This window comes from Xenopus laevis, chromosome 4L (assembly GCF_017654675.1).
Source record: "Xenopus laevis strain J_2021 chromosome 4L, Xenopus_laevis_v10.1, whole genome shotgun sequence".
Taxonomy (NCBI): domain Eukaryota; kingdom Metazoa; phylum Chordata; class Amphibia; order Anura; family Pipidae; genus Xenopus; species Xenopus laevis.
The window spans coordinates 115,343,627-115,370,364 of NC_054377.1; the positions used below are offsets into that span (position 1 = coordinate 115,343,627).

Consider the following 26,738-nt stretch of genomic DNA (forward strand, 5'->3'; position numbering starts at 1 on the left):
GGAGACATGGCTGGGACAGTCAGCACAAAGATATAAGCCTACAACCTGCCTGCACTAAATCTGTAACAAATATGAACTAATAAAAAGGTAATGTACCTCTCTGAGATGCTGCCACTTCACAAGAGACATCAGGGATATCACAGTAAATACCGGTCCATCCCGTTGGGCAAATGCACTTGGGTTCTGTTTTCACTTGCTTGCAGATGCCTTTGTTTTTACATGGAAAGCCATTGCATAGATCAACCAACTCCTAAGAGAATCAAAAGGTAAACAATATACAATTGGTAGGAATGGAATAGGTTTAGCATCCCCTCATTCAGCAGAATGGTAAAAGTAGCCTTTAGGACACCATAATACTGTTAAGTAGGAATCACTTGAGTTTACAGAAGTCAATGTTCTCTAAAGATAGTTTTGTGACTATGTACCCCATGTTCCTTTCCTTCAAAGCTCTACAGAGAATTGTATCCATTGAACTCTCTTTGCTTTCTTAATTATTACATTTATAGATGAAGAATTCTCCCTGGCAAATGCAAAGAAGATCCATGTCTTGGACCAACATTTTTACATTTTGAGTTGGGATCATAAAATGGATTAAGATAGGTCTCCATAATTAACCTATTACTCAATAATAGGGCTTCTTACAATATACACTTGTTATTAAATAAAGCACATAATTTATTCTAAACCAGTTTGTGCTTTGCCAGGCTGATTCCCAAACTTTATCTGGGTCCCCAGATAAGTTACTAACACTAGACTACAAGTTCAAGCATCATAAGGGATACTGGGAGTTGTAATCCCACTACAGTGAGAGAATTGCAGGCTGGACTTCTGTAATCCTATAGCTGTTAGTTCAATAGATACTGGTTGACAAAGCTGTTTTTGGAACTCACCTCACAGTTCTTGCCTCTGTAGCCAATAGGACAAGTGCAGTGATATGTTCCCATTCCATCCACACAAGTGCCCCCATTAATGCAGGGGTGTGACCCGCACTCATTGATCTCAAACAGACAAAATGGTCCTGTAAAACCCTGAGGGCACTGGCAGGAGAAGGAATTAACGCCATCCACGCAGGTAGCACCATTAAAGCAGGACCTGAAAAAAAGGCAGAAAGAAAGGTTCCAATGGGGACAGATACATGGAGCTAATAAAGATCATTGACTATTCTATGGGCAAGCCCCATTATGATGCTCTGTTTCTATGTTTCTACTATGGTCAGTTCAGCCATCAAGGGGGGGACAGGGGGGGAGAGTTGTAGGGGGCCCAAGGGTAAGGGGGCCCCGGCCACGCCACACTTACTTGATTAGCCGGCCCCCCATCTTTCTGAGAGCTGCTGACTTCGGGAAGGCATGGACGTTTAAGAGGCCCTGGCCACCAATTTTCTTATAATGTGTGTGTGTGTGTGTGGGGGGCACTGGCCACCAATTTTTTTCTCATGTGGTGTCCTAGCCACCAATATTTTTTAATGGGGGGGGGGCCTGGCCACAAATGTTTTTTTATGGGGGGCCCTGACCACCAATATCTCGTATGGGGCCCTGCGATTTCTGATGGCGGTCCTGACTATGGTTATTAACTTTGAGCATTGTACGCAATACTTGGATATATATATAATGTTTAATTTTAAGTCTCCACATATAAGCTCAGACTCCAGCCTGGAGATATTAATTATATGAACATTGAGACCAAATAAAAAAGCCAGATGTTCAACCTGTGAATGAAGAAACCTGCACAGCAGACTAGGAAAATATTTGCCAGAATGTTCCCTTACGTGTCCGTGCATTCATCAATGTTGTTATCACAGTGGATTCCATCAAATCCCGGCTGACACTTGCACGTGTAGCTGTTGACGTAGTCTGTGCAGGAGCCTCCATTTTTACAAGGGTTGCTGGCACATTCATCCACATCCCTCTGGCACTTGTCCCCATGGAAACCCGCCAGGCAGTTACAAGAGAAAGTGTTGATTCCATCTAAACAGGAAGCTCCATTCTGACACGGATCTGGAATTATTATTATTAAGGGATGTCACATAAAGAACGTCATTTGGGACTGTAAAAGTTGGGTGAGAATATCAAGGAAAACAGAGAAATATAAAGCAGATGTGGGAAAACTCTGTTTAATGAAATGTGATTAACCCTGGCAAGAGAGGACAGCTGACTGATACAATACCGAATGGCATATAGATGTCACTCTGCCCATGTAGCAATTCCATCCACTCCACTATATTCTGGGGTTTATGCTCTACATCTCATTGACTTTTGCCTCTAGGGGTTGGCTGAATTTACAGTAACTGCATGGTCAGTTAAAAATAGTATGGGACCTGTTATCCAGAATGCTCAGGACCTGGGGTTTTCCGGATAAGGGATCTTTACATAAGTTGGATCTCAGTACCTTAAAGGGGTTGTTCACCTTTAACTTTTAGTATGATGTAAGGAGTAATATTCAATTTGACAATTTGAAATTGGACTTTTTTTTATTATTTGTTGTTTTTTTATGCATTTAGCATTTTCTGCAACAGCTCTCCAGTTTGAAGTTGCTAGGGTGTAAATTACCCTAGCAATCATTTGAATAAAAGACTGGAATATGAATATAGAGATCCTAAATAGAAAGATGCATAATAAAACTAACAATAACAATAAGGGGCCCATTTACTTAGCTCGAGTGAAGGAATAGAGGAAAAATACTTTGAATTTCTAATGGTTTTTTTGGCTACTTCGACCTTCGACTTTGAATCAAACGATTCAAACTAAAAATCGCTCGACTATTCGACTATTTGATAATCGAGTACTGTCTCTTTAAAAAATTCTAGTTCGCCACCTAAAACTTACCGAGGCCAATGTTAACCTATGGGGAAGGTCCCCATAGGCTTCCTAATAATTTTCTGATCGAAGGAATATCCTTCGATCGATGGATTAAAATTCTTCCAATCGTTCGATTCGAAGGATTTATTCGAACAATTATTCCTTCGATCGTTCGATCGTAGGAATAGCGGTAAATCCTTTAACTTCAATATTCAAAGTCGAAGGATTTTACTTCGACGGTCGAATATCGAGGGTTAATTAACCCTCGATATGCGACCCTAGGTAAATGTGCCCCTAAATGTGTAGCATTTGCTTTAGGACGGGGTCGGTGACCCCCTTTTTGAAACTTGGAAATGTGTTTTAAAATTTTGAATTATTTCAACCTTCCCATACATCAGATAACAGGTTTCCGGATAACAGATTCTATACCTGTATATACAGCCAGGCAATAGAATACTTACTAGAAAGGCAATCGTCAATATTGTTCTCACAGTTGAATCCACTGAAGCCGTCGGGGCAATGGCATTTGTATCCGCCTTTAGTATTTTGGCAGCGACCATAATTTCTGCAGGGGTTGGTTACACATTCATCAACATCAATAGTACACCTCTGACCTGGAACATAAATCATTAACAAGCTCAATTACCTAATCCATGGATAAAATATCAGTTATTCTAATGTGTCCCACATTCACCACTAATAAATATATATTGAATCTGATATTTGCCAAGAAACAGCCTGACCTCTGCCCTTTTGTACGTCTTTGCTGTTGCCGAGTACCTGGGTACATCACCAGTCTACTTTATGTGTTTCACACTGGCCTGTTCCTCACTACATTGTCTGTTTGCTCCACCCAAAATGATTAATCCAACTCTATTCACAGACACGTAAGTACAACCCTCTGCTTATTATTACCTTGCCAGCCAGTTGCACATAGACAGCTAAAACTTTTGAAATCTTCAGATTCCTGACAAATTCCACCATTGTGGCACGGCTCAGGGCTACACGGGGTCAGAATGTTCTGGCAGTTTGTACCTAGTCACAAAGAAGAAACTTCTTAGTATGCAGCTACTGTATATACAGTTCGTGTATATATATATATATATATATATATATATATATATATATATATATATATATATATATATATATTATGAACGGACAGTACAAATAAACTGCATGACATTTTTAAAAAAAACATTCTACTATGATCAAAAAGAAAAAGAACAGAAATGTGGCTAAAATGATAAAAGATAGCTAAGCTAAGAGAAATATCACAAATAAAAAAAAAATGTATGTGAACTTCATCTCATGGAAATAACGAACTTTCTAAATATAATCAATTCTAAATTGAGTACTGTTTCTGAAATGATAAAATGAGTATCCCCATCTTTGCAATTTGCCTCTCATCATTCTCTCTTAATACTGGAGTCGGAGTCAGATCCATTGGTGGGTGCTCCCAGTGGTGTAACTAGACGTTACTGGGCCCCACAGCAAAATATCAAGAGGTTCTCCTGTTTTACCAATATATATGAAAAATAGTCATTAATTAGGGCCTCATGGGGCCCCCTCTGCCCCCTGGGCCCCCCTGCAGCCTCAGGGTCTGCTTCCTCTGTAGTTACGCTTTTGCCTAGACATTGTATTATAGCCAGTGAAGAATAACTTAATTATTTCCAAAAATATTTCATTGATTATATTCAGAAAATGTTTTATTTCCATTGGTTGAAGTATGTACTAAATTTTGATGTTCTCAATACTTCCTCTTTAGAAATCAAGTCAGTGTGACTTTACTGATATTAGAGAAACAAGTCTGCTGATAATTTTATAAGCCATGTCCCTATGCCCCAGGGCCTCCAGCAGCTGCTAAAATGTTATTATACAACAACTGGAGGGCCATCATCCCTCCCCCATAATGCACATAAATGTTTGAGTCCCTCCAGCACTGCAGGCTCAAACAGAGAGGTCTTTGTTTTATACAATCTGAAAGCTGCAAAATAGAAGATAAATAATAATAATAATAATGATTCAGTAAAACAGCACACAAGCACATCTGGAATCAAATACTTTCCCTGGAATATTAAGGTTCAGATTACCTGCCTTTTTTTTTTCCTTCCAAGCAAATCATCCTTTCCAAAAAAAAAGCACGCAGCAATAAAGGAACACATGTGGAGTTAATAAGGATTTAATAGTCAGGAGATTCAGTTATGCAAAACTCACAGACCATGAAGAAATGCTGTTCTGCCCCTCAGGCATTTACATTTGTATTTAAATGAAAAATCCCCCAACAAGGCCAAATCCTCCATAAGAATTCTTTGTCATGCTCTGAGCAAGATCCGGTCCCATAACATGCCCTTGTAACATTTTCCCGGGTTGGTCTATGGTTTCTTGGTTGTGGGTGCTGCACCTCTACTAGTGTTAGATATTATTACACAGGCCTGTCTTCGAAGTTATTCTAAGCACGAGGCAAAGTTCCTGGGTAGAGACTGGGGTAAATTTATCAAAGAGTGGAGTTCCGCCACTAGAGTGAAATTCCGCAGCTCACAATTCATTTCTATGGGATTTTGAAAGGCATATTTATCAATGGGTGAAAGTGAAAGTTCACCCTTTGATAAATACGCCTTTAAAAATCCCATAGAAATGAATGGAAAGTGGCGGAATTTCACTCTAGTGGCGGAACTTCACTATTAACTTCACTCTTTGATAAATATACCCCAAAGTGACTTAAAACACTCAGAGCTCTACTAGCTTAAACCTGTACATCTATTTATTCAAATCAAGGGGACAATGATTTTCATCTTGAAGAAATCTTCTCTAGCCCCCATACAAGGTTCAATTTAATATCCCATTCTTTCCCATGGTTGGTCCTGCTAATGCCAAAGACTCCTGGAAACTATTTGCCATTTATAAACCGTAAAGGAAAAAGTCTCCACTAAGACCATAATTAAACATTGAGGAGATGATGATGGTAACAAGGCTTCCAAAAATAGATTCTGCTCAGGAAAGAGTTCAGGAAACACAATCCCCTAAGGGAAGTCATTGCAGTTAAAATGAAGTGTTACAATGCATCCAAAGTAAGAATAGTATTCACAGGCACTGGCAGTTTCCAGCATCTTACTGTTGCTGAGTTACAGCCTTGGGATGCTGGGAGCTGATCTAAAACTATCGGAGCACCAATGGTTGTCTATCCCTTTCTTCAGTCCAGAGTGAACTTCCATTAAAAGAGGTTTGTGTAGAAAGAATTGACTTCTACTTATACATGATTTTTTTAGTTATTGGCTTTCCAACTGTTGGTTTCAAGACAAAATATATGTATTCACGTGCCTCTTCATTTATAAAGAAAGCACAAGCATAAATCTAATATTCAATTAAGCTACAGCCTAAATTCTCTCATTATTTTTATAAACGTATTTTCAGAACACGTTTTTCAAAATCAATGAGGCACAGTATCAGCAGAAGACAAACAGGTTAGGGTGTACCTGCTACCCAGAATGCTCGGGATTTGGGGTTTTCTGGATAATGGTTCTTTCTTATGTCTACTAGAAAATTCCTTAAACATTAAATGAACCCAATAGGCTGGTTTTGCTTCCAGTAAGGTTAAGTTATATCTTAGTTTGGATCAAGTACAAGATACTGTTTTATTATTACATATTTTGATAAATCTACCCCTATGGAAGATGGCCTTAACATAAATTGATGCTTTCTATTTAATGGGTTTCCGTATAATGGATCCCATACCTATATTAGAGTGGAGTGTATATGTACAGTATAATCCTTTGATTTCTTAGCAAACAGGCACCAAAATCCTAATCCTAAATCATCTTTACAGCTACAATATGCATTAGAAAAAGAAGAGTAAAATGAAATACGAAAGAAGTTTAAGGGGCAGGAGAAGCTTCTTCAATTGGCGGCTGTGCTCTCCGATATTATGAAAATGCGGCCGGCTGTAACTGAAAACGCCAGTTATGAAATTCTGGACTGAAAAACAGAGGAAATAGCAAAGTGCAGACAGTGAAGCAATGGGCTGAATGAGTCATTGAGGAAAGCAGAAGCGAGTTCTAATCAGAACCTGATTCCTAGCAAAGCTACAGCAGGTGCCTTGTCTACTCAGCCAGGAAGCCACAAGTGATAACTCCAGCAGTGGCTGTGTTTCTGTCTGGGACAGCTGCTGATAGTATCACCCTCTCTCTCTCTATTGCTTCATCCAGATTCCCATCATTCAGTTTTATCTGAACATAAACTATATTAGACTATATTACACCGAACAAAAATCAGAACAGCAGAAACGCATGCACCTTACTGTCGTTATCAAGACCAGATGTTCACAACAGTTATTAAATAAAATATAAGACAACAATAAAAAGATAATGGTAACAGCAAAAAATATGGTGGTTCTGCTTCTTTGTTCTAAAAACCCATTCCTATATGCCTGCACTGCACAAAGAAACAGGGGCGATGCCGCTGCCCCCCTTGCTCCGCACTTACTTTTTTTTGCACATGAGCGGGTCCAGGTGGGGCTACATTGCTAGTGTAGAGAGCACTATTGGGTTCTCTGCACTAGAAGAGCTGAATGTCTGGTTTAATGACCGGAAAGTCGGCTCTTAAAGCTTTTTGCCGTCCCTGGTAACTTGGGAGCTGCTGCCTCCACATGGCAGCAGAGCCCCTGCAAAGAAATGGCTTAAAGGGGTGGTTCACCTTTAAATAGCCAATTCTGAGCAACTTTGCAGCTGGTCTTCATTATTGTTTAATAATTTTTTTACATTTTTGCCTTCTTTTCAGCTTTCCAATGGGGGTCACTGACCCCATCATGCTACAAATTTATTGTTATTGTTTTTTTATTGCTCATCTTTCTATTCATATTCCAGCCTCTTACTTTAATCATTCCATGGTTGCTAGGGTATTTTGGGCCATAGCAACCAGATTGCTGAATTTGCAAACTGCAGAGATGCTGAATACAATTCTATATAACTCAGAAACCACAAATAATATGAAAACTAATTGCAAATTGTCTCAGAATGTCACTCTCCAAATCATACTCAAAGGTTAACTCAAAGGTGAACAACCAGGGCCATATTAATATATAGGCCCCTGAGGGCCTATGGCGGCACTCTGGATGACTATTTTTTTTTTAAAACCCTCCCCACCCTCGGAAATAGGAAAATCCATAGGAAATCCGGTGATGGAGCTGAGGGGGCGAGGGGGTCCAAGGAACACTGCGGAAGTGACATCACACGCACGGAGCACTGATGTCACTTCTGCTGAGCATGTCGTGTGATGTCAGCGCACACGGCACATGATGTGTGACGTCAGCACTCTGACGCATGACGTCAGTGCGCATGACGTAGGGGTGTGTTTAGGTCCAATGCCTAGGGCAGTCAACTTGTTATACATATAATACATAAGTTATACATATAAATATATACATTCCTAATATGGTTCCTAAAAAGTGATTAGTGAAAAGAAACATATGATGTAAAACAAACTCTTCCCATACTTACCGGTGTAAGGCAGAGCACAGTGGCACGTGTAACCGTTGATCCCATCTCTGCAGGTCCCATGGTTCAAACACGGATTCGAAGCGCATTCATTGGTATCAATCTGACAGTTGTAACCTACAGGCATCAACACAAATGCTTATGGAGGGTTTGGAATAACCTTCTACGTTACCCAACATTCCAGAATAATCAGGGCCTTAAAATGATTGTAATTGCACAGGAAAAGAACCCAGTAGCATTTCTCCATGCCACACATTCCACTTATAAAACTGTATGTTCCTAGCCCCTTCTGATTCCCTAGTTCCTTTCTCAGCACCAGTTAAACTGTCTTAATTCTCATTACAATAATCAGTCTCTTACAGGTAATTTTAATAAACATATGTTGCCTGGTAGTGAATGGAGAGAACTATCTAGACACTTATAAGCGTTTTCCTTACCCTTGAACCCTTTCTTGCAGGAGCATCTGTATCCATTCACCAGATCATCGCATGTTCCCCCATTCTGACAGGGGTCGGAGAGACACTCATTTTTATCCACTTCACATTTCTTGCCGTTCCAGCCTGGTTGGCAGAGACACTTGTACCTGTACAAATAATATCTGATATGTAAAAGCTGTAAAGGCATTGGAGAAGTGTGATTATTCCATGTAGTCCTATAGCTGGGACTATATTATATTGCACCAGGAATGAACACATGATAAACACATGAAAAATGTGACCCACCCATTGACATCATCTGTGCAGTTGCCGTGGATACACGGGTTATTGACACATTCGTCCACCTGCGAAAAACAGCTGGGCTGGCGAAATCCCTCCGGACAGATACAGCGGAATCTGTTCTGTTCATTTACGCACGTTCCTCCGTTATGACAGGGGCTTGAAGCGCACTCATCAATGTCATCCTTACACTGTGGACCTAGTAAATGCACAACAAATGAGATTCGTTTAGAGGGAATACATGTAGCTTTACTTGTTAGAACTTGCATCCAGGATTTCTGATCTCTATCCTGTGACGCAACCCAAGCAATCATGTGAAAACCATACAATGATTTGTCTTGTGCAAGGCTTACAGCTGAAACGTGGAGTGGAGATGGGACCTTGCCTGAATGATCCTTTACATTTTTTGAGTATTTTAGTAATACTTTATTACATAAGAAGCGTAACCTTTCATGGAAAAAGAAAAAGTTAAAAAACTAAAAGGATCTGATTTGGCATGCCCATAAAGGCAATCTGGTTGCCACTAGAGGTCTCCCCTTTACTAGTCATCATCAGATTGGGTCAGGCCTCAGCTGCGACACAGAGTTATTCTCTAATTATACTTGGGAAAATGTAACAATATACTAATAAGGACAATAACAATAACAATAATAACACATTATACAGGTATGGGATCTGTTATCCAAAATGCTTGGGGTTTTCGAGACAACAGATCTTTAAATAATTTGGATCTTCATACCTTAAGTCCATTAAAAAAATAATTGAAACATTGCATAAACCCAATAGGCTGGTTTTGCCTCCAATAAGGATTAATGATATCTTAGTTTGGATCAAGTATGATGATATGTCCGATTTGCATCTAAACGATAATGAAGTACTCAACCCCTGTGTTCCGTCTCGTCAGACCAGGTGCTTAGTGGTCAATTACCCTTTCTGCCATGGTTTGCAATCATATATTCAGTCCATACGACCATAGCACACTGACAAATAGGTTTCTGTTGCGTTTCAAATGTTTTATTGGCTCATTACAGTAGAAAAAGGCAACGTTTCGGGCCGCACAGGGCCCTTTAACGTTGCCTTTTTCTACTGTAATGAGCCAATAAAACATTTGAAACGCAACAGAAACCTATTTGTCAGTGTGCTATGGTTGTATGGACTGAATATACGATTTGCATCTAAAGACACATGGGTGCCCTCGGTATAACTTGCAATCGCCTGTACATCTGGCTCCCTGCCAACTCACAATGATAAAACCGGGTAATTAAATCACAATAAATATTCTTTTTTAGAATTCTTTTTGTGCACAAAGGTCCATGGAGCTTTGTGTGGTAACTCATGTGAAACTGCTTTTGGAGACAGTCTTTTTTGGTTAAGTGCCTTAAGCAGTAAAGGTCATTCTTGCTACATTGCAGGAAGCATGGAAGAGACTGAGGCTTCCACAGAGTGAAACGCTGTCTCTAACCTATTTCTAGGGCAGCTGGCTTGTTATAAAACAAGGTGAATTACTTTTTTTAACTATTTGATGGAAAAAAGTTCAGGTATAGGATTCGTTATCCAGAAGCCCATTATTCAGAAAGATCCACATTACGGAAGACATCTCCCATAGACTCCATTTTATATAAATAATCACATTTTTTAAAAATGATTTCCCTTTTCTCTATAATAATAATAAAACAGTACTTTGTACTAGATCCAAACTAAGATATAATTAATCCTTATTGGAAGCAACACCCGCCTTTTGGGTTTATTTAATGTTTGCAAGATTTTCTAGTAGACTTAAGGCATGAACATCCAAATTATGGAAAGATCCATTATCCAAAATACCCCAGGTCCCGAGCATTCTGGATAACAGGTCCCATACCCAGTAGCGTAAATACCGGGGGAGGAGAGGGTGCAATTGCACCAGGGCCCGATCGGTAACAAAACCACACGTCAAGTTCCTCTATGGGGGGGGGCCTGCCCGGGCCCCGAAGTAAATAGTTCCGTTACTGCCCATACCTGTACATAATAGTCTCATGTTTACAAGGAAAATGTGCTGCTTCTCTATTAGTACACGCTACCTGTAAATCCTGGGGAGCAGACACAGTCATAGCGGTTTATGCCATCCACGCAGTTCCCGTAAGTGCAAGGGTTGCTTGCGCAGTCATCAACATTCTTCTCACATCTTGGCCCTGCAAGATAGGAATAGGAATCAAGCCTGGGTAACCTCACAAATCAAACAGAATATCCCTTATACTCAAGGCATTCACCAGCAAGGTGTAGCTGTTGTTCTACAAGGCTATATAATTAGTTGTAACTAGTTACCACTAAGGATGTTGGTAAGTATTGCAGCTGGGCGTAAATGCCAATGTTGACACTGGTGAATATTCAGGTTTAGTAGTTCAAAGACAAGCAATAAATATAGGTATGAATGGAAGGAAATAGTAAGCAAGAGTTACATGTTGGGGCACAATGATCGCACAGCTACTGAGTTTATGGTTAAGTAAATGTAAGATGCCATACAGAGAAGTCTATGGAGAGCTCTTTGGTCCCACAAGTGTGAGCGTGGAGCCCTAGGTGGACAGACATACAGTAGGTAGTCAAGCAAAAAACACAGTTTATGAAGGCAGATGGTTGATTCATATATTATGCCCTATCTATGTGTAGTGTCTGAGCAAAGAAAGTGGAGATATGCTGTCCTGTATTGCTGTATATTTATTGTTCTTAGTCAGTCCCAAGGAAGCGGCAATGAGATACAATGCTGTTTTATCTCACTCCCCCACTTTGTGAACACAGACACAGTCACTTTCACAGGCTGTTATCTTGACTGGTATTCTCATCAGCTTTCCCCTGCAGCTTGGAAATCCTGGAAATTGTGAAGTAGTGCGTGCAACTCATCCGTAAATATTAGCACTACCCTGAGCAATGGGGAGCATCTGAGTAAAATGGCAGCTCCTCTGAGCTTCATAAATGGCAAAACCATCTGACTAATAAAATCTGAATGACAGAGTCCTCATTGTATCTAAAATATCATATGAATCCTGTAGTATAATAAACTTAAAACTTAAGTTGTAAACCACATACATAAACAGAGAGAGAGAGATTAAACACCTGGGTCATTTTGATACACTTATCAGAGATCAGCCAGGAGTTCTGTTACATATTTCTGTTTACTTAAGATATATTTTAGAAAGTACATGTGAAGTACAACACACAGATTGTCTCCCAGGATCTTCCTTATCTTCTAGGCATTCCCAGTTTCTAGCTTCTCTAAACAAACAGCTCCTCTGGTAAACGTTTGCTCCTACACTACTGAAGTTCATTATACAGAGAGGATTGCACTGGGTGGTAGAGTGGGACTAAATCAGTTCTTGTCCCTCACAGTGCAGGGTCTACTAAGTCAGATCCTGTCTTCCAGAGTAACAGTGTTGAGGGACAAGTTTAAAATAATATAACATTTCAGAACAAAAAAAAACATGTAAAAAGTGCTAATAATTTGGTTTGATAGAGTATTTCTCCACTTACCCGATGTTCCAGGTAGACAGTTACACTGATACCCATTGACGAGGTCAACACAACGGCCTTCATTGAGACAAGGGTTACTATGACATTCATCGATCTGATCACTGCATATGGCACCCATATAGCCAGGCTCACAAATGCACGTGTAGGAGTCAATGCCATCTTGGCATGTTCCATAATGACAAGGAGGTGGTTCACAGTTGTTGATATTTTCTTCGCACAAAACTCCTGTGAAGCCTGCAACATCAAAGAATATATATAAGATATAACTGTAAGAGAAACACAGAAGAATCAAGATTAATGCATATGCAATGCTAAAAATATGTTTGGACGATGGTAGGTCTGCAAACCGCAAGCCTAACAGGAGGAACTTCGGCATACAGAGAGGAAGAGCATTGAACAATGCAAAAGTTTTGGTTGAGCTAAATCCAACCTTTTGACTTTACAGTATCATTATCGTACATGAAAATTAGTGTATCCTTCCTGCAGAATTTAGCATGGAATTATTAAACTACGTGTTAATTCATAAAGAATAAATTATGTTTTCGTCCTCATACACTTCTTCCTCAAGTGGAGCATGATAAGGCCTACCTGTTGCACAAAGACAGTCATAGCCAGCTGGATGATCAACGCATTTGGCGCCATTCTGACATGGAGTGCTAGAGCAGTCATCTATATCAATCTGGCACACTGGTCCTGTGAAACCTGGAAAGGAACGTCATGAGACAGAAGTTTTAGAAAATACCATATAACATGTACCATAGCCTAAAGAAATGAGGAATCAGTTGCTAGTCAAAGATATCCAGCAAGCATTGAAAAACTCTGTGTTATATTGTCTGCAAAGCATTTTGGTATGGGAACTAACTGTAACCATGGTCAGTCCACACAAAAATGTAAAAGGTGCATTAATTAATTACAGTAAACCTGGAATTTCTCTTTGGAGAGGGTAAAAGGAAACCTTTCATTCCATCACCGAAATGTATTGTTTATGGTATAAACAGCCATCTAGTGGGAACTTTATTATTATGATAAAAGGCATGGACATGGAGCACAAAGCAATTTATTACGATAAGGGGTACCCTATCATGCAAGTCCCATAGTCACCTCAATTAAATCAATACAGTGCATACATAGATCATAGATAGATGATGATAGATAGATAGATAGATAGATAGATAGATAGATAGATAGATAGATAGATAGATAGATAGATAGATAGATAGATAGATAGATAGATGATAGATAGATAGATGATAGATAGATAGATAGATAGATAGATAGATAGATAGATAGATAGATAGATAATAGATAGATAGAGAGAGAGAGAGATAGATAGATAGATAGATAGATAGATAGATAGATAGATAGATAGATAGATAGATGATAGATAGATAGATAGATAGATAGATAGATAGATAGATGTTTTGCTATAGCTAAGAGGCTATATTTAACATATAACAATCAGAATAAATTCATCTTAATGTTGAATTGTTATAACAACTATCCATAGTTGTTTCTTCTTCTAAATTGGTCTCTGTACCAACTGTCCACAGACCAATCGGAGTAAAGGCCACAATCTAAATCTAAACCATTGTGAATTTATTTCTCACATACGCAATCTGTAATTTATAAATTATGACTTGGAAGCTATGACTTGCAGAAAAATTTAAGACCAATAAATTAGCCAGTTCCTCTAAGTGAACATTATGGCTTATTATCTGAAAAGAAAGTTTTTAACACTGCGCTGTCCCACGAACCATGTGTTTTGGCTTAGAGCATTCAGAATTATCCTTACATACACTTTCCTTTACTATGTTTCTCCTGCCAATTTGAGCCGAATGCATTAAAAGCTCAAACTTAGCACATAACCACCACCCTATAACCCCATTATTATGAAAGCCAATATTTTTTCCATAAGGCCATTTAGTGGATGTATTCCATCACTGGCTAAAAAGATATTTCCCTCACTTCTAACAAAAGGAGAAGCCCATGTCTGATAGATGGTGCAAAGTTTATTCAGCTCTTCTCAACTGGGAGTCTGTGTGTCTGGAATGATTTGGCCATCATGATCTGAATGGTTAGTGGCAGGTTGGGAGATGGGGAAGTCCGATCGTTCGAATCTTTGTATCTATGGCCAGCCCTGGGCTTGTGCAGTTCTGCCACTAACCAAGGGGTTTTTATCATGATCGACCAAGACCGGGTGTACTACTACTCTACTCTACTGCGCATGCGTCTGCCCGGGAACTTTTGAAGAAGGAAGAAACTGGAAAAGAAGTTCTCCGTGGTGCTTGCTGGAACAGCCCTGGGCCGGTGCATTTTTCTGCTGATAGGAGCACCGGCCTGGGGTTTCAGATAAGTAAATATATTCACTTGGGGGTGCGTAACATTTGGCAACCCCAAGTGAAAAAAACTACTTTCCTTCTCCTTTAAAGGAATTTGTTGAAGAGATGATATACCACCTTTCTGGTAGATCTGTACAAACATATCAGAAGAAACATGATACATTTAAGTAACATGATTAGAGTCTGGGGCCATTGTTAAGGGCATTAACCAGTGACTCATTGATAAAAACTGAAAAGGACAAGACCAATGTCCATAAAATGCAGACATGTAGGAACAAGAGATTTAGTTAAGGGAGCAGAGTAGAACCTGTGGTGATGAGTATAAATGTGAGAAGCCCCTGGGGGAAATCAGTGCATTTTTATGACGGCAAAGTAAACAGAATAAGGGATATAAAAGGCAATGTGGAGGGCCATAAAGGTAGCCTGAAGAAATAACATGTCATGGTTTGAAGTTTAAGAACTAATCAAATAAGAGACAAGGCAGAGTAGGGAAGGAATTTAGAAGGTAATGGCAAATGCAAGTTGCAGATAAGCTAAGTGCTGAAAAGGCCTCAGCTAGGGGATCAGACTGATTTTTAACTTTCAAGTTGTTTATTTTAGATATCTTATTAAAAATCAGAATAAGATAGGAGGAGAAAAAATATTCAGTAGGATTCATGGAATTTTATATACACTGCACCTAGTGTTTCTCATGGTAACTGACACAGTAAACACAAATGGTGAAAATGATGAGCTGACTGTGCTTAGAAGTTATATAAGAACTTGCTTAATAAGCAGGGAGAAAGTTCTGTGACGTGGGAAGATTTTTAGGGCACTGTGGCAGGAACTACAGTGATTCACTCACATGTTGGTGTCACACAATGAAAAAATGGCCAAGGAGATACTGACTGAGAACAACATGCCATCAACTAGGGGCAATTAAGGTTGAAAGGACAAAGCAAACACACATCTCTGCATCACCAACCTGCAGACATCCAAAAGGACTATGGGTTACTGCCCAGGTGCAAATTTGCCCCGCGTTTATAAATGAGCCCCAGTAGACTTGCCCACAGAGTTAAAAGTAAAGTTAAGAGTAAAGTTGAGAAAAGGACCGGGTCATTATTTCTCTCAAGACATGGGGTTGGTTGACAGCTCTGTGAATGAATCTAACTTCATTACAATAAACTTGTTCTGTTCATCACAACCAGGCCAAAAACTAACACCAGATGCGGTCACATCAGAAGACATAGGAAAATTAATTAGCAATGTCCACATTCAAGCAGGAAATACAAAGAAGCGAAGTGAATCACCATAACTGGGCTGACAAATGCTGACACACCTCACAGTTAAACAAGTAATTGGACTAAACATGTAGAAAGGTGTGGGGCTTGAGGCAACAGACTAAATATTTGTTTCCACGTACAACAATCCGAGAGAACAATAGGTTAACATTAAACAATTTCAAGTTCTTTCTGCTTCTGGATCTGCAGCCTTGCCTCAGGACAGTTTCTCAAGATAGCAAACATTCTTTCTCACCCACATCTCTTTGGGCCCAGCAGAAAGCTGTACATTTTGCTATGTGAGTGAACCAGTTGAACTCATTTTTGTATAAAAGCTCCTTTAGCCAACAATCACAAGTCTGCAGAGCTCTGGATTATAAGAGCTGAACAAACATGAAGTCTGGCAAAGTGCTCTCTATTGTTATTCTAAGCAGGGGCACCGGCAGTTCCAGTTCAGGGAGAGTCCTACAGGGAGTGGATAAGGTCTACATCTTCTACATTAGGAATAAGAATGTCTGAGCATCTCCTGTCATGTAATGGTTTATATCCTTATCTCCTTACCACCCAACAAACAGGTTTAAGTCGAAGGCTTTGAAACGATATAAATACAAAATAGGAATTAGAAACATGAAGCCTGTTTAGCCTGCTGCCCTCTAGCTGTTGTTGAACTTTAAGTCCAGTGTTTTAGTTCAACAAGAGCTGGAGGACTCCTGTATGGACATTGTCAATGTATGTAATTCCACTAGCCCTCAGTATCTTAGATTAGTAGTTCTACAAACTAGGGATGCACCGAATCCAGGATTCGGTTCGGGATTGGGACTTTTTCAGCAGGATTTGGCCGAATCCTTCTGCCGGGCCGAACCGAATCAGAATCCTAATTTGCATATGCAAATTAGGAGCGGGAAGGTAAATCGCGTGACTTTTTGTAAAAAATGTTTTCCCCTTCCCACCCCTAATTTGCATATGCAAATTAGGATTCAGATTCAGTTCAGTATTCGGCCAAATCTTTCGCCAAGGATTCGGGGGTTCGGCCGAATCCAAAAAAAGTGGATTCGGTGCATCCCTACTACAAACAGATAAATTAATATGCCTGCAAAAGTGTATTTATCACTAGTAATACTACTGAATAGTGGCTACTATACTGATGTATATGAGCATGAAGGAAGTTGGAGGGGTTGAGGGAAGCCTGGGCAAGTCACTCAAGTTCTATCAAAGGCATCCAAGCACACCTTAAGTATTAAATATATATATATATATATATACACAGTATATACAGTATATATATGTGTGTGTGTGTGAGTACAGAAAGTACAGAATTTTGCCCGTTTGTTAAATCTTTTAGATGTGTTTTGGTAAAGCCTTTTCCCCTTTGTTCCCACTACACAAGTTGCATATAAGTGTTACTCTGCCTTGATATATACCTGAACACACCTAACACATCTGGAAAACCAGTACGTGAATTGCTCCAGGCTGTAATAGCTGACATGGGTTTAAATGCTACTTTTCTAGAGATGATAACAATCAGTGATGGCTGAGTAACGGACATAATATATTTATTTACTTTTTTGGGAGTTATAAGCCCCTCCGGGTTCCTGGAGTTCAAAGGAAGAATGTTGAGATGACACCACCAAAACAGGAAGATGTTAGTATTAGAAAAGAAAGCCCCAAGGTCCAAGATATAGCTTGTGATAGATTTTCCTAGAATTAGATAATTCTTGGGCATGTAACCCTCCAGCAGTCATTAAAATGCATTTCCCCTTCATCCTAGGAAAGAAGCTGAAGAGCCAAAGGCTGAACATCCCCAAGCTTCAATACTTTACATTTTATTGATGAGACACTACACCCTGCTTATAAAAGCGTTAACAGATTTGTTATTTGGATGCACCTAATTGATCATTTGCATTTTTGGTTTCTGGTCACTCACCTGGAGGGCAAATGCACACAAAGCGATTGACTTTGTCAACACACACTCCATTGTTCACACAGGGGTTGCTTAGGCATTCGTCAACCTCAATTTCACAGTGTATTCCTTTGTAACCTGTGGGTGAATACAAGGACACAGACTTTTTTCAGGATATGCATTTTTGTCTTCACTTATAGTATAGAGGCAGACCCGGAGTTATGGAAAGACCACAAAAGCCCAGGCCTATGATGGCAGAAATTTAGAGGCAGCACACCATCCAGCCACATCGCAATGGGTTTAGAAGCACTGGGGACTTGTGGGAGATTTACTAGCTCTTTAAAGGCATATGAAGGGAGAGGCAGGAAAGTTAAAAGGGGGTGCCAAGTGGCCCTGGCCTAGGTGTATAAATCCAATCGTGTATAGGGGATTATATGTGTGTGTTTTACACCAGCACTCAAAAAATATCCTTATATGTTACAAGAGGAGGTACGTCATTCCCTATTATATATACAATATTAAACAGTAATAAAAATGGAAAAGTGGTGCAAATAAGGAAAAGAATTGTCCAGGTTGGGACCCAAGAACCTTGCATTGAGGTACAACTGCTAGTTAGATTCTGCAATTGCAATGAGTTGTGTAGCTGTATCATTGCTATGAAACAATATAGATTAACATATAAAATAAAAAAATATAAGAAGGGATAAAAACAAATCAGAATCTCTAGTTGTAATTTGTACACAGTTTTGAGTAAAACCCTGTTTTTGTGCTGTAATTCACAATGTGGATATGTTTCATACACCCTAGATGCCATTTTAATGTGATTTTTTATTCTTTGTGACCTTTAACCACAGTTTTGGAGAAAAAGATCTGTATGATTTGAGTGGGAGTAAGAATAGAACCATGCAGAATAAACACAACACTACATCAGCATCGTGTTTAACCTATGCCATGGGAAATGTTATGGAGAACATTGCAACTAGTTATGGAAGTACAGAAATGTTTGGTAAGTACTATATTTTATAAATACTATGAAGCAGAATTATTCATTCAAAATAAAAGTATAACGGAAAATCAATCTGTACTTTTTAAAAAATTAATTTATTTTATATTTCTGATGGATACTTTCTTTTAAAAATGATTCCAAATTAAAGTGCTTATGGTGCCCTCCTCCCTTTCCTGGGGGGGGGCTGGCATTCACCAATTAATTTATATATTATAGTTATTATATTACAAATTAAAGTGGCTCTGTTGACATATGTAAGTGAAAGTGCAAAGTAATATAAGGGTTTATGATTAAAGAATCACCAACCTGGCATACACAAACATGTGAAGCCTCCGATTTTATCCAGACAGGTGGCATCATTCTGGCATGGCTCAGACAGGCACTCATTAATGTCCATTTCACAGCGGGGCCCAGTGAAGCCCTTGGAACATTCACAGTAAAAGGAACCTTCAGTATTGACACATTTTCCTGCATGCTCACATGGATTACTGTTAACTGTATAAAAAATAAGAGCCACATGGAAAAACTATTAATACATGTTTATACAAGTATGGGACCTGTTATCCAGAAATCTCTGGACCTGGGGTTTTCTGGTTCTGTAATTTGGATCTTCATACCTTAAGTCTACTAGAAAATCATGTAAACATTAAATAACCCAAACATGCTGGTTTCCAATAATGATTAATTATATCTTAGTTATAGGCACTGTTTTATTATTACAGAGAAAAAGGAAACCATTTTTAATCATTTGGACTATTTAGATAAAATGGAGTCTATAGGAGACAGACTTCTTGTCATTTATAGCTTTCTGGTTAATGGGTTTCCGGATAAGGGATAGTAAATCATACATGACTAAATCTTACATGTTCTATGCTGTATCATACAAGAACAGTCTTACAGGAGCAGCACATCTTTAACAACTAATAATGAAACAGCTAGGCCATTCTGAATGATTAAACAAGCATCTACTCATTATAAATTCATCCTAACCAACAAGCATGCCTTTCACCTTTACAGTAGGTCACTATCTGAAAGGTTCAGTAAAGGTTGCAAGGGAAAAACTGAATTAAGTCTCTGTTGTTCTTCTGCAGCCGGCAGTCATTAGTAATATAATATTCAAATGCAGATCTAGCTAAACAGGGATTGCATCTTTTTTTCCTCGAGCTGTCTGCCTCTGCCAGGCTGGTCACTTTCACCTGATTTCCTTTCCTGATGTTATCACAAGGTCTGCTTAACTCTGCAGAGAAAAAGCCAGCCAATTAACCGGATCTAGCAGGAAAGGGTATGGTGAGAGGCTGCATTCCACTAAAGGCAGCAACCTCGGCTTAACGATCCAACTCAAATAAAACTGTGCCCAAAACAGCTCCTTTTCCAACAGAGCTTTATTGAAGTGATTATCCAGCCTGCTTGTGAAAGGTATGATTAAATGTCTTGGATCGTAATGTTCTGCATCTAATCCCACAATGACCTTATGAGTTTAGCAGATAGTGCAGCATTCACATTGAACTGTTATTGCCTGGATTTCAGGGATATTAAACTGTATGTAAATTACAGGGGAAAATAAAAATCAAAGGCTCTTTAATAATGCAACTGCAACTGAAACAGTAGGATGGAAGGCAAGAACTGAGGAGGAAGAGGTGATGCTGGAGATACTGAGGAAGAGATAAGTGATATATGAGGAGGGAAAGGATACCCATGCTTAGAAAAGAAAGAGCTGTAGGTGCTTGGGAAAGAGTTTTTACACCAGAAAAAATTAGAAAGTGATAAGGTGCTTAGAAGACATGAAAAACAAGTTGAGAGTGATAGGGCATATGAATACCATAAAATAGAAGAGACACTGGAGAAAAAAGTACAAGAGTTGGAGAGAGAGAGAGAGCGCGAGAGAGAGAGCGCACATGAGGTGGGAAGGGAGAAGAGATATAGCAACTGAGATGAAGGAAGTAATGGACCATGGAAGAAGGAATAGATACTGGAGCTGTGTAGAAAGACATGACATCCGTGACAGGAAGAAAAAATAATTACAGGAGCTAGGGAGGACGACTTGAGCTGTAGTGGAGAAAAAGATATGGGAGGTTAGGAGGAAGAAGTGATTACAGAACAGAAATAAGGAACTTATGAGAGAATAGATACTGGAGCTGAGGATAAAGAAATTGCATGTGAGTTGGGGGAGGGGGAGAAATTATATGGGAGGTTAGGAGGAAGCAACTGATTTCGGAATAGAAAAAGGAACTTATTAGGGTGAATAGCTACTGGAGCTGAGGAGGAACAGTTGAAAAGGGAGCTGGGGAAGAAATTATATGGGAGTTTAGGAGGAAAAACGGATTTCAGCATAGAATAAAAGGAACTTATGAGAGAGAATAGATACTAGAGCTGAAGAGGAAGAGTTGATAAGCGAGCGGAGTTCAGGAGGAAAAAACGGATGTGCATTCAAAAAGAACAGTAAGTTTACACTGTACAGGACATAATAATAGTGTGATGCCTTGTTTGCACATCACAAGTAAAAAATACAAAGAGATTAGGCCATAAATCGTCTGGTTTATGCAACTACTACAGCTCAGTTAAAAGCAATGTTGATCACCACATAGGCATGTTGATGCTGTCCTTTCCTGACAGGTACCCCATTATGATTCAATCATTGGCCATTGGTGGAGTGATTGTAACATTCCAATTCAACCCACTGTGTTGGTGGTCAAATCGAGTAAATAACTGATTATTTGGTAATAACACCAGCTTAGAGAGCCTAAACTGCTTTTATTTGTAGAGTGCATCCAAGGCAAAAAGGAAACATACTCACCCAGAGAGCATTCATCTATGTCTTCTGTGCAGGCTGTCCCTTTGTACCCAGGGGGGCAAGTGCAAATGGCTTGTCCAGTCAGAGGGTTGGTATCACACAAAGAGCCAATATGGCAAGGATTACTAAAGCAAGCATCATTTTTGTGACAGAGGAGTCCTGAAATGCAAAGAAATAAATATGAGTGCCCCATGTTTAGTCTATAATGTGTCTTTAATAAATTCACATCAGCCCACTAAAATTCATATGTATCACATGCTATTGGAGACTTCACGGTGTTCATACGGTTAACCAATAACAGTGGCCATACCTTTTCCTGATCCTTTTATGATCACTGGGACCAATCCATGGGGCAGATTTACTAAATGGCAAATTGTCGCCAGCGACCATTTCGCACCCATCGAAACACTTCACCAGGTACAAATGCGCTCAGGCTACGCCGATTCACTAAAATGCGGAGTTTCGTCGTGGGCGTCGAACGCTGGCAACTTTTCGCTAGTGTTACTTCAGCAATGTGAGCATTTGATAGTGAAGATGCGCTAGCGTTCATTTCTGCGAAACTTCGATATGGATCTTGCACTCAGGTCAATTTTCATACGGCGAGAAATTTAAAGTTGTATGGACGTCTTTATGTTAAATGTTGGTGCATATAATTACAAATCACACTTTTTAAAACACATGTCCAGGGAACCTTAATAAAGACAATAGTTAATCTAATGCCCTACACATGTGCCCACTGTAAATTAATGTTCCATATGTTTGCAAATGTATGGGGGAAAACCTGTTACCCAAAAAAAAATTGTTAGGTCTTTTGCAGGCAATCAGGCTGAAAAAAGGATAAGACTCCAGTGTTTTTTTGGACTTTGATGCATTTTCGGGTTACAGAATATAATGTAAGTGACAGAAGATTGAGGAAGCTCTAGCTACTTTAATGCACTTTGCCTGGTCTGAGATGGCGAAGGCAACGCTGGCGAAAGAGGTAACTTTCAGTAAAATCCCCACTTTAGTGAATTTGCGGAGTAACAACCGTTCGACAGATCGGAAAGTCGCCTGGCCATAGAGTATGACCGCTAGCACCTGTCTCTTTCGTTAGTAAATCAGTGACGTCCCTACGGGCGGTAAGGCTAGCGAATTGTCGGTATCGTTAGCCACTTCGCTTTTTTAGTAAATCTGCCCCCTTGTCTTTTCAATGAATATTCTGTTCCTTCAAATGCATGCAATCCCCCTTGGGCTACAATACATACACACCTAATTGGCCATCTAATGGCAACATCTGGCATGTACATCTTGTGTGTCTGACTGACATTTATGATGACTCATCTGGACTAAAGCACTTACTACAACCATATGGTACTTTGTGCAATGATCTCAGGGTGTGCATTTAAAAAGAACAGGAGTCCAGTAAGTTAACACGGTACAGAACATAATAATGATGTGATGCCTTGTTGGCACATCACAAGTAAGATATACAAACTGATCAACCCATAATTTAATCCTCTGTGTTATGCAAATACTATAGTTCAGCTACAATCAATGTTGAAAGAAAACAGTACGTCAACTCTAGTGTTTCAATATAATTTACACAGTGGGTTATACAGTAACATGCACAAGATTTGCCTGGGTCCAATCATCCTTAGAAACCAATTCGTAGGTAGCTTTGGTCAGCCTGATGCAAGGATGAGGAAATCAACGGCCTTGTTGATATGAAAGAAATTTGCCAATATCTCTTTATGGGAACATTCTATTTTTTCCAACTCTTTGTTCATGGGAATGGGAATGAAATACGACTAGGTCTTAAGAAAAATCACAGCCAGAGAAGGATATTTAACCATGATGAAAAAACACACAAACAACGAGTGTTACAGTATTCATGGTTCTTACCAATCTTTCCCTCTGGGCAAACACAAATAAAGGAAGCGACTCGATCAATACAAGTAGACCCATTGGCACAGGCAGCAGTGGCACAGTCATCGATATTCTGGCTGCAGTCATCCCCACTCCATCCATTTACACAGACACAGTTGTAGCCTCCATTGCTGTTGGTGCAGGTTCCTCCATTTTGGCAAGCATTGGGTTGGAGTAAGCATTCGTCCACATCCTCTGTGCAGAACTGGCCTGTCAGGGGTATTAATATACTAAATATCATTCTGTCTATAAAAATGATATAATATTTATCTCATAAGCTCAGTTTCTATCAATACATTTATAAGCAGAAAGTATGTCTTGCCTGGGTGTATCAATTCAGGGTAAATTTACTAGCAGCTGTTCTATACATCATTTTCAATAAAAACTATATTTCACCTCTGTTACCAAATGCATAGTGTCAGCTACATTTTGTAAGGCTATGCTGTTTTCAGCCTGCGTATTTGGGCTGATCTCAGGCTGACACAGGCTGATTGGATTCAAATCAATGGAGCAGGGGCACTGAGCAGACCTGCTTCTCTCATCCTGCATAATAATTACTCAGGCTGAAAACAGCTTCCGAAAACAGCGTGTGTCCATAGCCTAAGGACCACACACTCTGTACACACCTCTGTAGTAAGAGTTTTACACTGTATCCAACTGACTTAAACATATACAGAACCTATGCATCTGGAATTTGCAATCTCATGCATGGACCAAGGACTGGTTAAAAGTTAACTTTTAGTACATAAAAGAATAGCCAATTATAAGCAACTTTGCAATTATTAATTTTTTTAGGTTTAGAATTATCTGCCTTTTTCTTCTTACTATTTCCAGCTTTCAAATGGGGGCCACTGACCCCCATCTAAAAAACAAATGCTCTGTTAGGCTACTAATGTATTGTTAATGCCACTTTTTTTGTTACTCATCTTTCTATTAAGTAATTTCCTATTCACATTCTAGTCTTATTCAAATCAATGCATGGTTACTAGGGTAACGTGGACCCTAACAACCAGATAGCTAAAATTGCAAACTGGAGAGCTGCTGAAAAAAAAAAAAGCTAAAAAACTCAGAAACCACCAATAATGGAAATCTGCTGACCTCGCTAATTATGGTATGGTGCCTGCTGAACAGTCGCTCCAATTAATACCTAGCCATAAATGGGGTCAGTTCTCTATCAGGCAGGTTAGAATTTCCATTTGAGGGAAGACAAAGGATTTGGCCCAAAATAAATCAGTAAATGTTGATATGCTGCTTAATGCCAAACGGAATCAAGGGTCTGGGGCATTGTCCTTCACTAACTGTAACTCTATGATATACAAGGGTCTCTTAGGCTCACTGACAATAGATGGTCAGATGATCAGCCCAAAATCCTCACTATTAAGAATTATTACCCAGTCTGGTTTTATTTTCATATTTGGCATACAAGCTGTGGCGCTACCGCACATAAGTAAAAATGTTGTCCAACATGCTGGTTGACAGCCCCTGACAAGGAGTACTAGTACTAGAATAGTTCTATAAGGTCATATGGGTCTGAAAAAAGGTCTTCTCAAGCCCCTTTATCTTACCAGTCCACTGGGGAGGACACCGGCAGTTATATGTGTTCACCCCATCCACGCAGGTTCCACCATTCTGGCATTTATGACTGGGGCAATCATCTATGTTGCTTTCACAATTTTTTCCATCGAAGCCTTTATTAAAATAAAATATATTTAGACAAATCTTAAAATGATAGAGGGTATGTACAGATCAAGAGTAGTATTTTTTACTATACAATACAGACTAGATGCATGACATACAGATATCAACCAATACAGCTTACAATCTAAGAGAAGAGACGAGGTGATGAGATAGAAGGTATTGTAACATTGAGGGGGTCATTAACTAAAACCCAAATTAATTTCAGTTTTTATAAAAAAAAAATGACCAAACTCTGTTCCATGAATTGAACTCATTTATCGATAATATTTCTGGAAAAAAACAGAACGGCAAAACGTCGCAACAAAACCGAGGGTCAATTCATACCGAAGCTCCGAAAACTCGACTTTATTGAATTGACACTGCGAAAACTCAACTTTATCCAGCACAGATCACAATGTCAAGAAACAACTTCAGGGACATCTGCCATTGACTTTTACATGACAGGTTTGAGATGGTGTATTTTCGGATTTGGATTTTTAGCAGCTTTGGAGAATAATAAATCTCTAAAAATTTTAGGTTTTTTTCAGCGAAAAATTCCCCTTAAAAATCTCGACCAAATAAATGAGGTTTAATAAATATGAATAGCATCCCTGTTAAAAAAGTTCGACATATTGCTTCAGCCTTTCTGGATGTTTTTTGTGTTCTCCACATTATCCGCAGTCAGTGTCATTTTCTGTTGCTATATCTGATGTAACAGTGGCCTGTATTTTAACATTGGGGTTTCTTGAGAAGCTATTTTGGAATTTGTAGCGTTGTGGTTGTCAGCCTTGTTCAGCATCTATCAAATTCTATCTTAAACACAGTTGGAGGGCTGAAGCTGGATATGAGAAAGGACCTTTAAAAGGATACATTGTATCAATGTGACAGTGCTTGACCAGGGTTGGCAGTGATGAAGTTAGTCCCAGGACAAACCCGAAGGTTTTTGGGGGCCTCATTATTAATTAAACCAGCCTTTAGCTTTTATAAGGAGCTGACAATTATTCTAAAGCAACAGCTGAAGGTTTTCAAGATGGGTATCACATATAAATGTTATTGTAACTATCATAAGGTGGCCATACACGGGCCGATAAAAGCCGCCGACAGACAAGTCGGCAGTTTATTGGCCCGTGTATGGGGCCCTCCGACAGGCTTCCCCGATCGATATCTGGCCGAAAGTAGGGAAGACGTCGATCGGGTATGGTTTAAACCCCCGTTGGATAGCTGCCGCATCTGTTAGTTGGTTCAGTCCCGCATTTTTGACTGCCCGTATTGTCTGAATTATGATCCGATCGTTGGGGCCTAGCAGCGGCGATTCTGGGGCTGCTGCAACCTGAGGCAGCAGCCCAGATGCCGC

At 39.5% G+C, this 26,738-nt stretch overlaps 1 protein-coding gene across 2 annotated transcripts in view; it reads right to left on the minus strand.

Annotated features, from left to right (window-relative positions):
- Positions 1-26,738, minus strand: part of notch2.L (notch 2 L homeolog) — a 104,089-nt gene that overhangs the window by 14,494 nt on the left and 62,857 nt on the right. Inside the window, exons 5-20 of one of the 2 annotated variants that reach the window (XM_018258778.2) lie at positions 25,273-25,395; positions 23,684-23,917; positions 21,806-21,961; positions 19,318-19,506; positions 18,030-18,143; positions 13,096-13,209; positions 12,508-12,741; positions 11,064-11,174; positions 9,010-9,202; positions 8,725-8,870; positions 8,291-8,404; positions 3,711-3,830; positions 3,257-3,409; positions 1,766-1,994; positions 891-1,092; positions 97-250 (exon numbers count right to left, since the gene is read on the minus strand). In XM_018258778.2, the coding sequence (XP_018114267.1) occupies positions 97-250; positions 891-1,092; positions 1,766-1,994; positions 3,257-3,409; positions 3,711-3,830; positions 8,291-8,404; positions 8,725-8,870; positions 9,010-9,202; positions 11,064-11,174; positions 12,508-12,741; positions 13,096-13,209; positions 18,030-18,143; positions 19,318-19,506; positions 21,806-21,961; positions 23,684-23,917; positions 25,273-25,395 (2,586 nt within the window). The remainder of the gene's footprint in view (positions 1-96; positions 251-890; positions 1,093-1,765; positions 1,995-3,256; positions 3,410-3,710; positions 3,831-8,290; positions 8,405-8,724; positions 8,871-9,009; positions 9,203-11,063; positions 11,175-12,507; positions 12,742-13,095; positions 13,210-18,029; positions 18,144-19,317; positions 19,507-21,805; positions 21,962-23,683; positions 23,918-25,272; positions 25,396-26,738) is intronic. The other variant, XM_041590669.1, reaches the window with a different exon arrangement.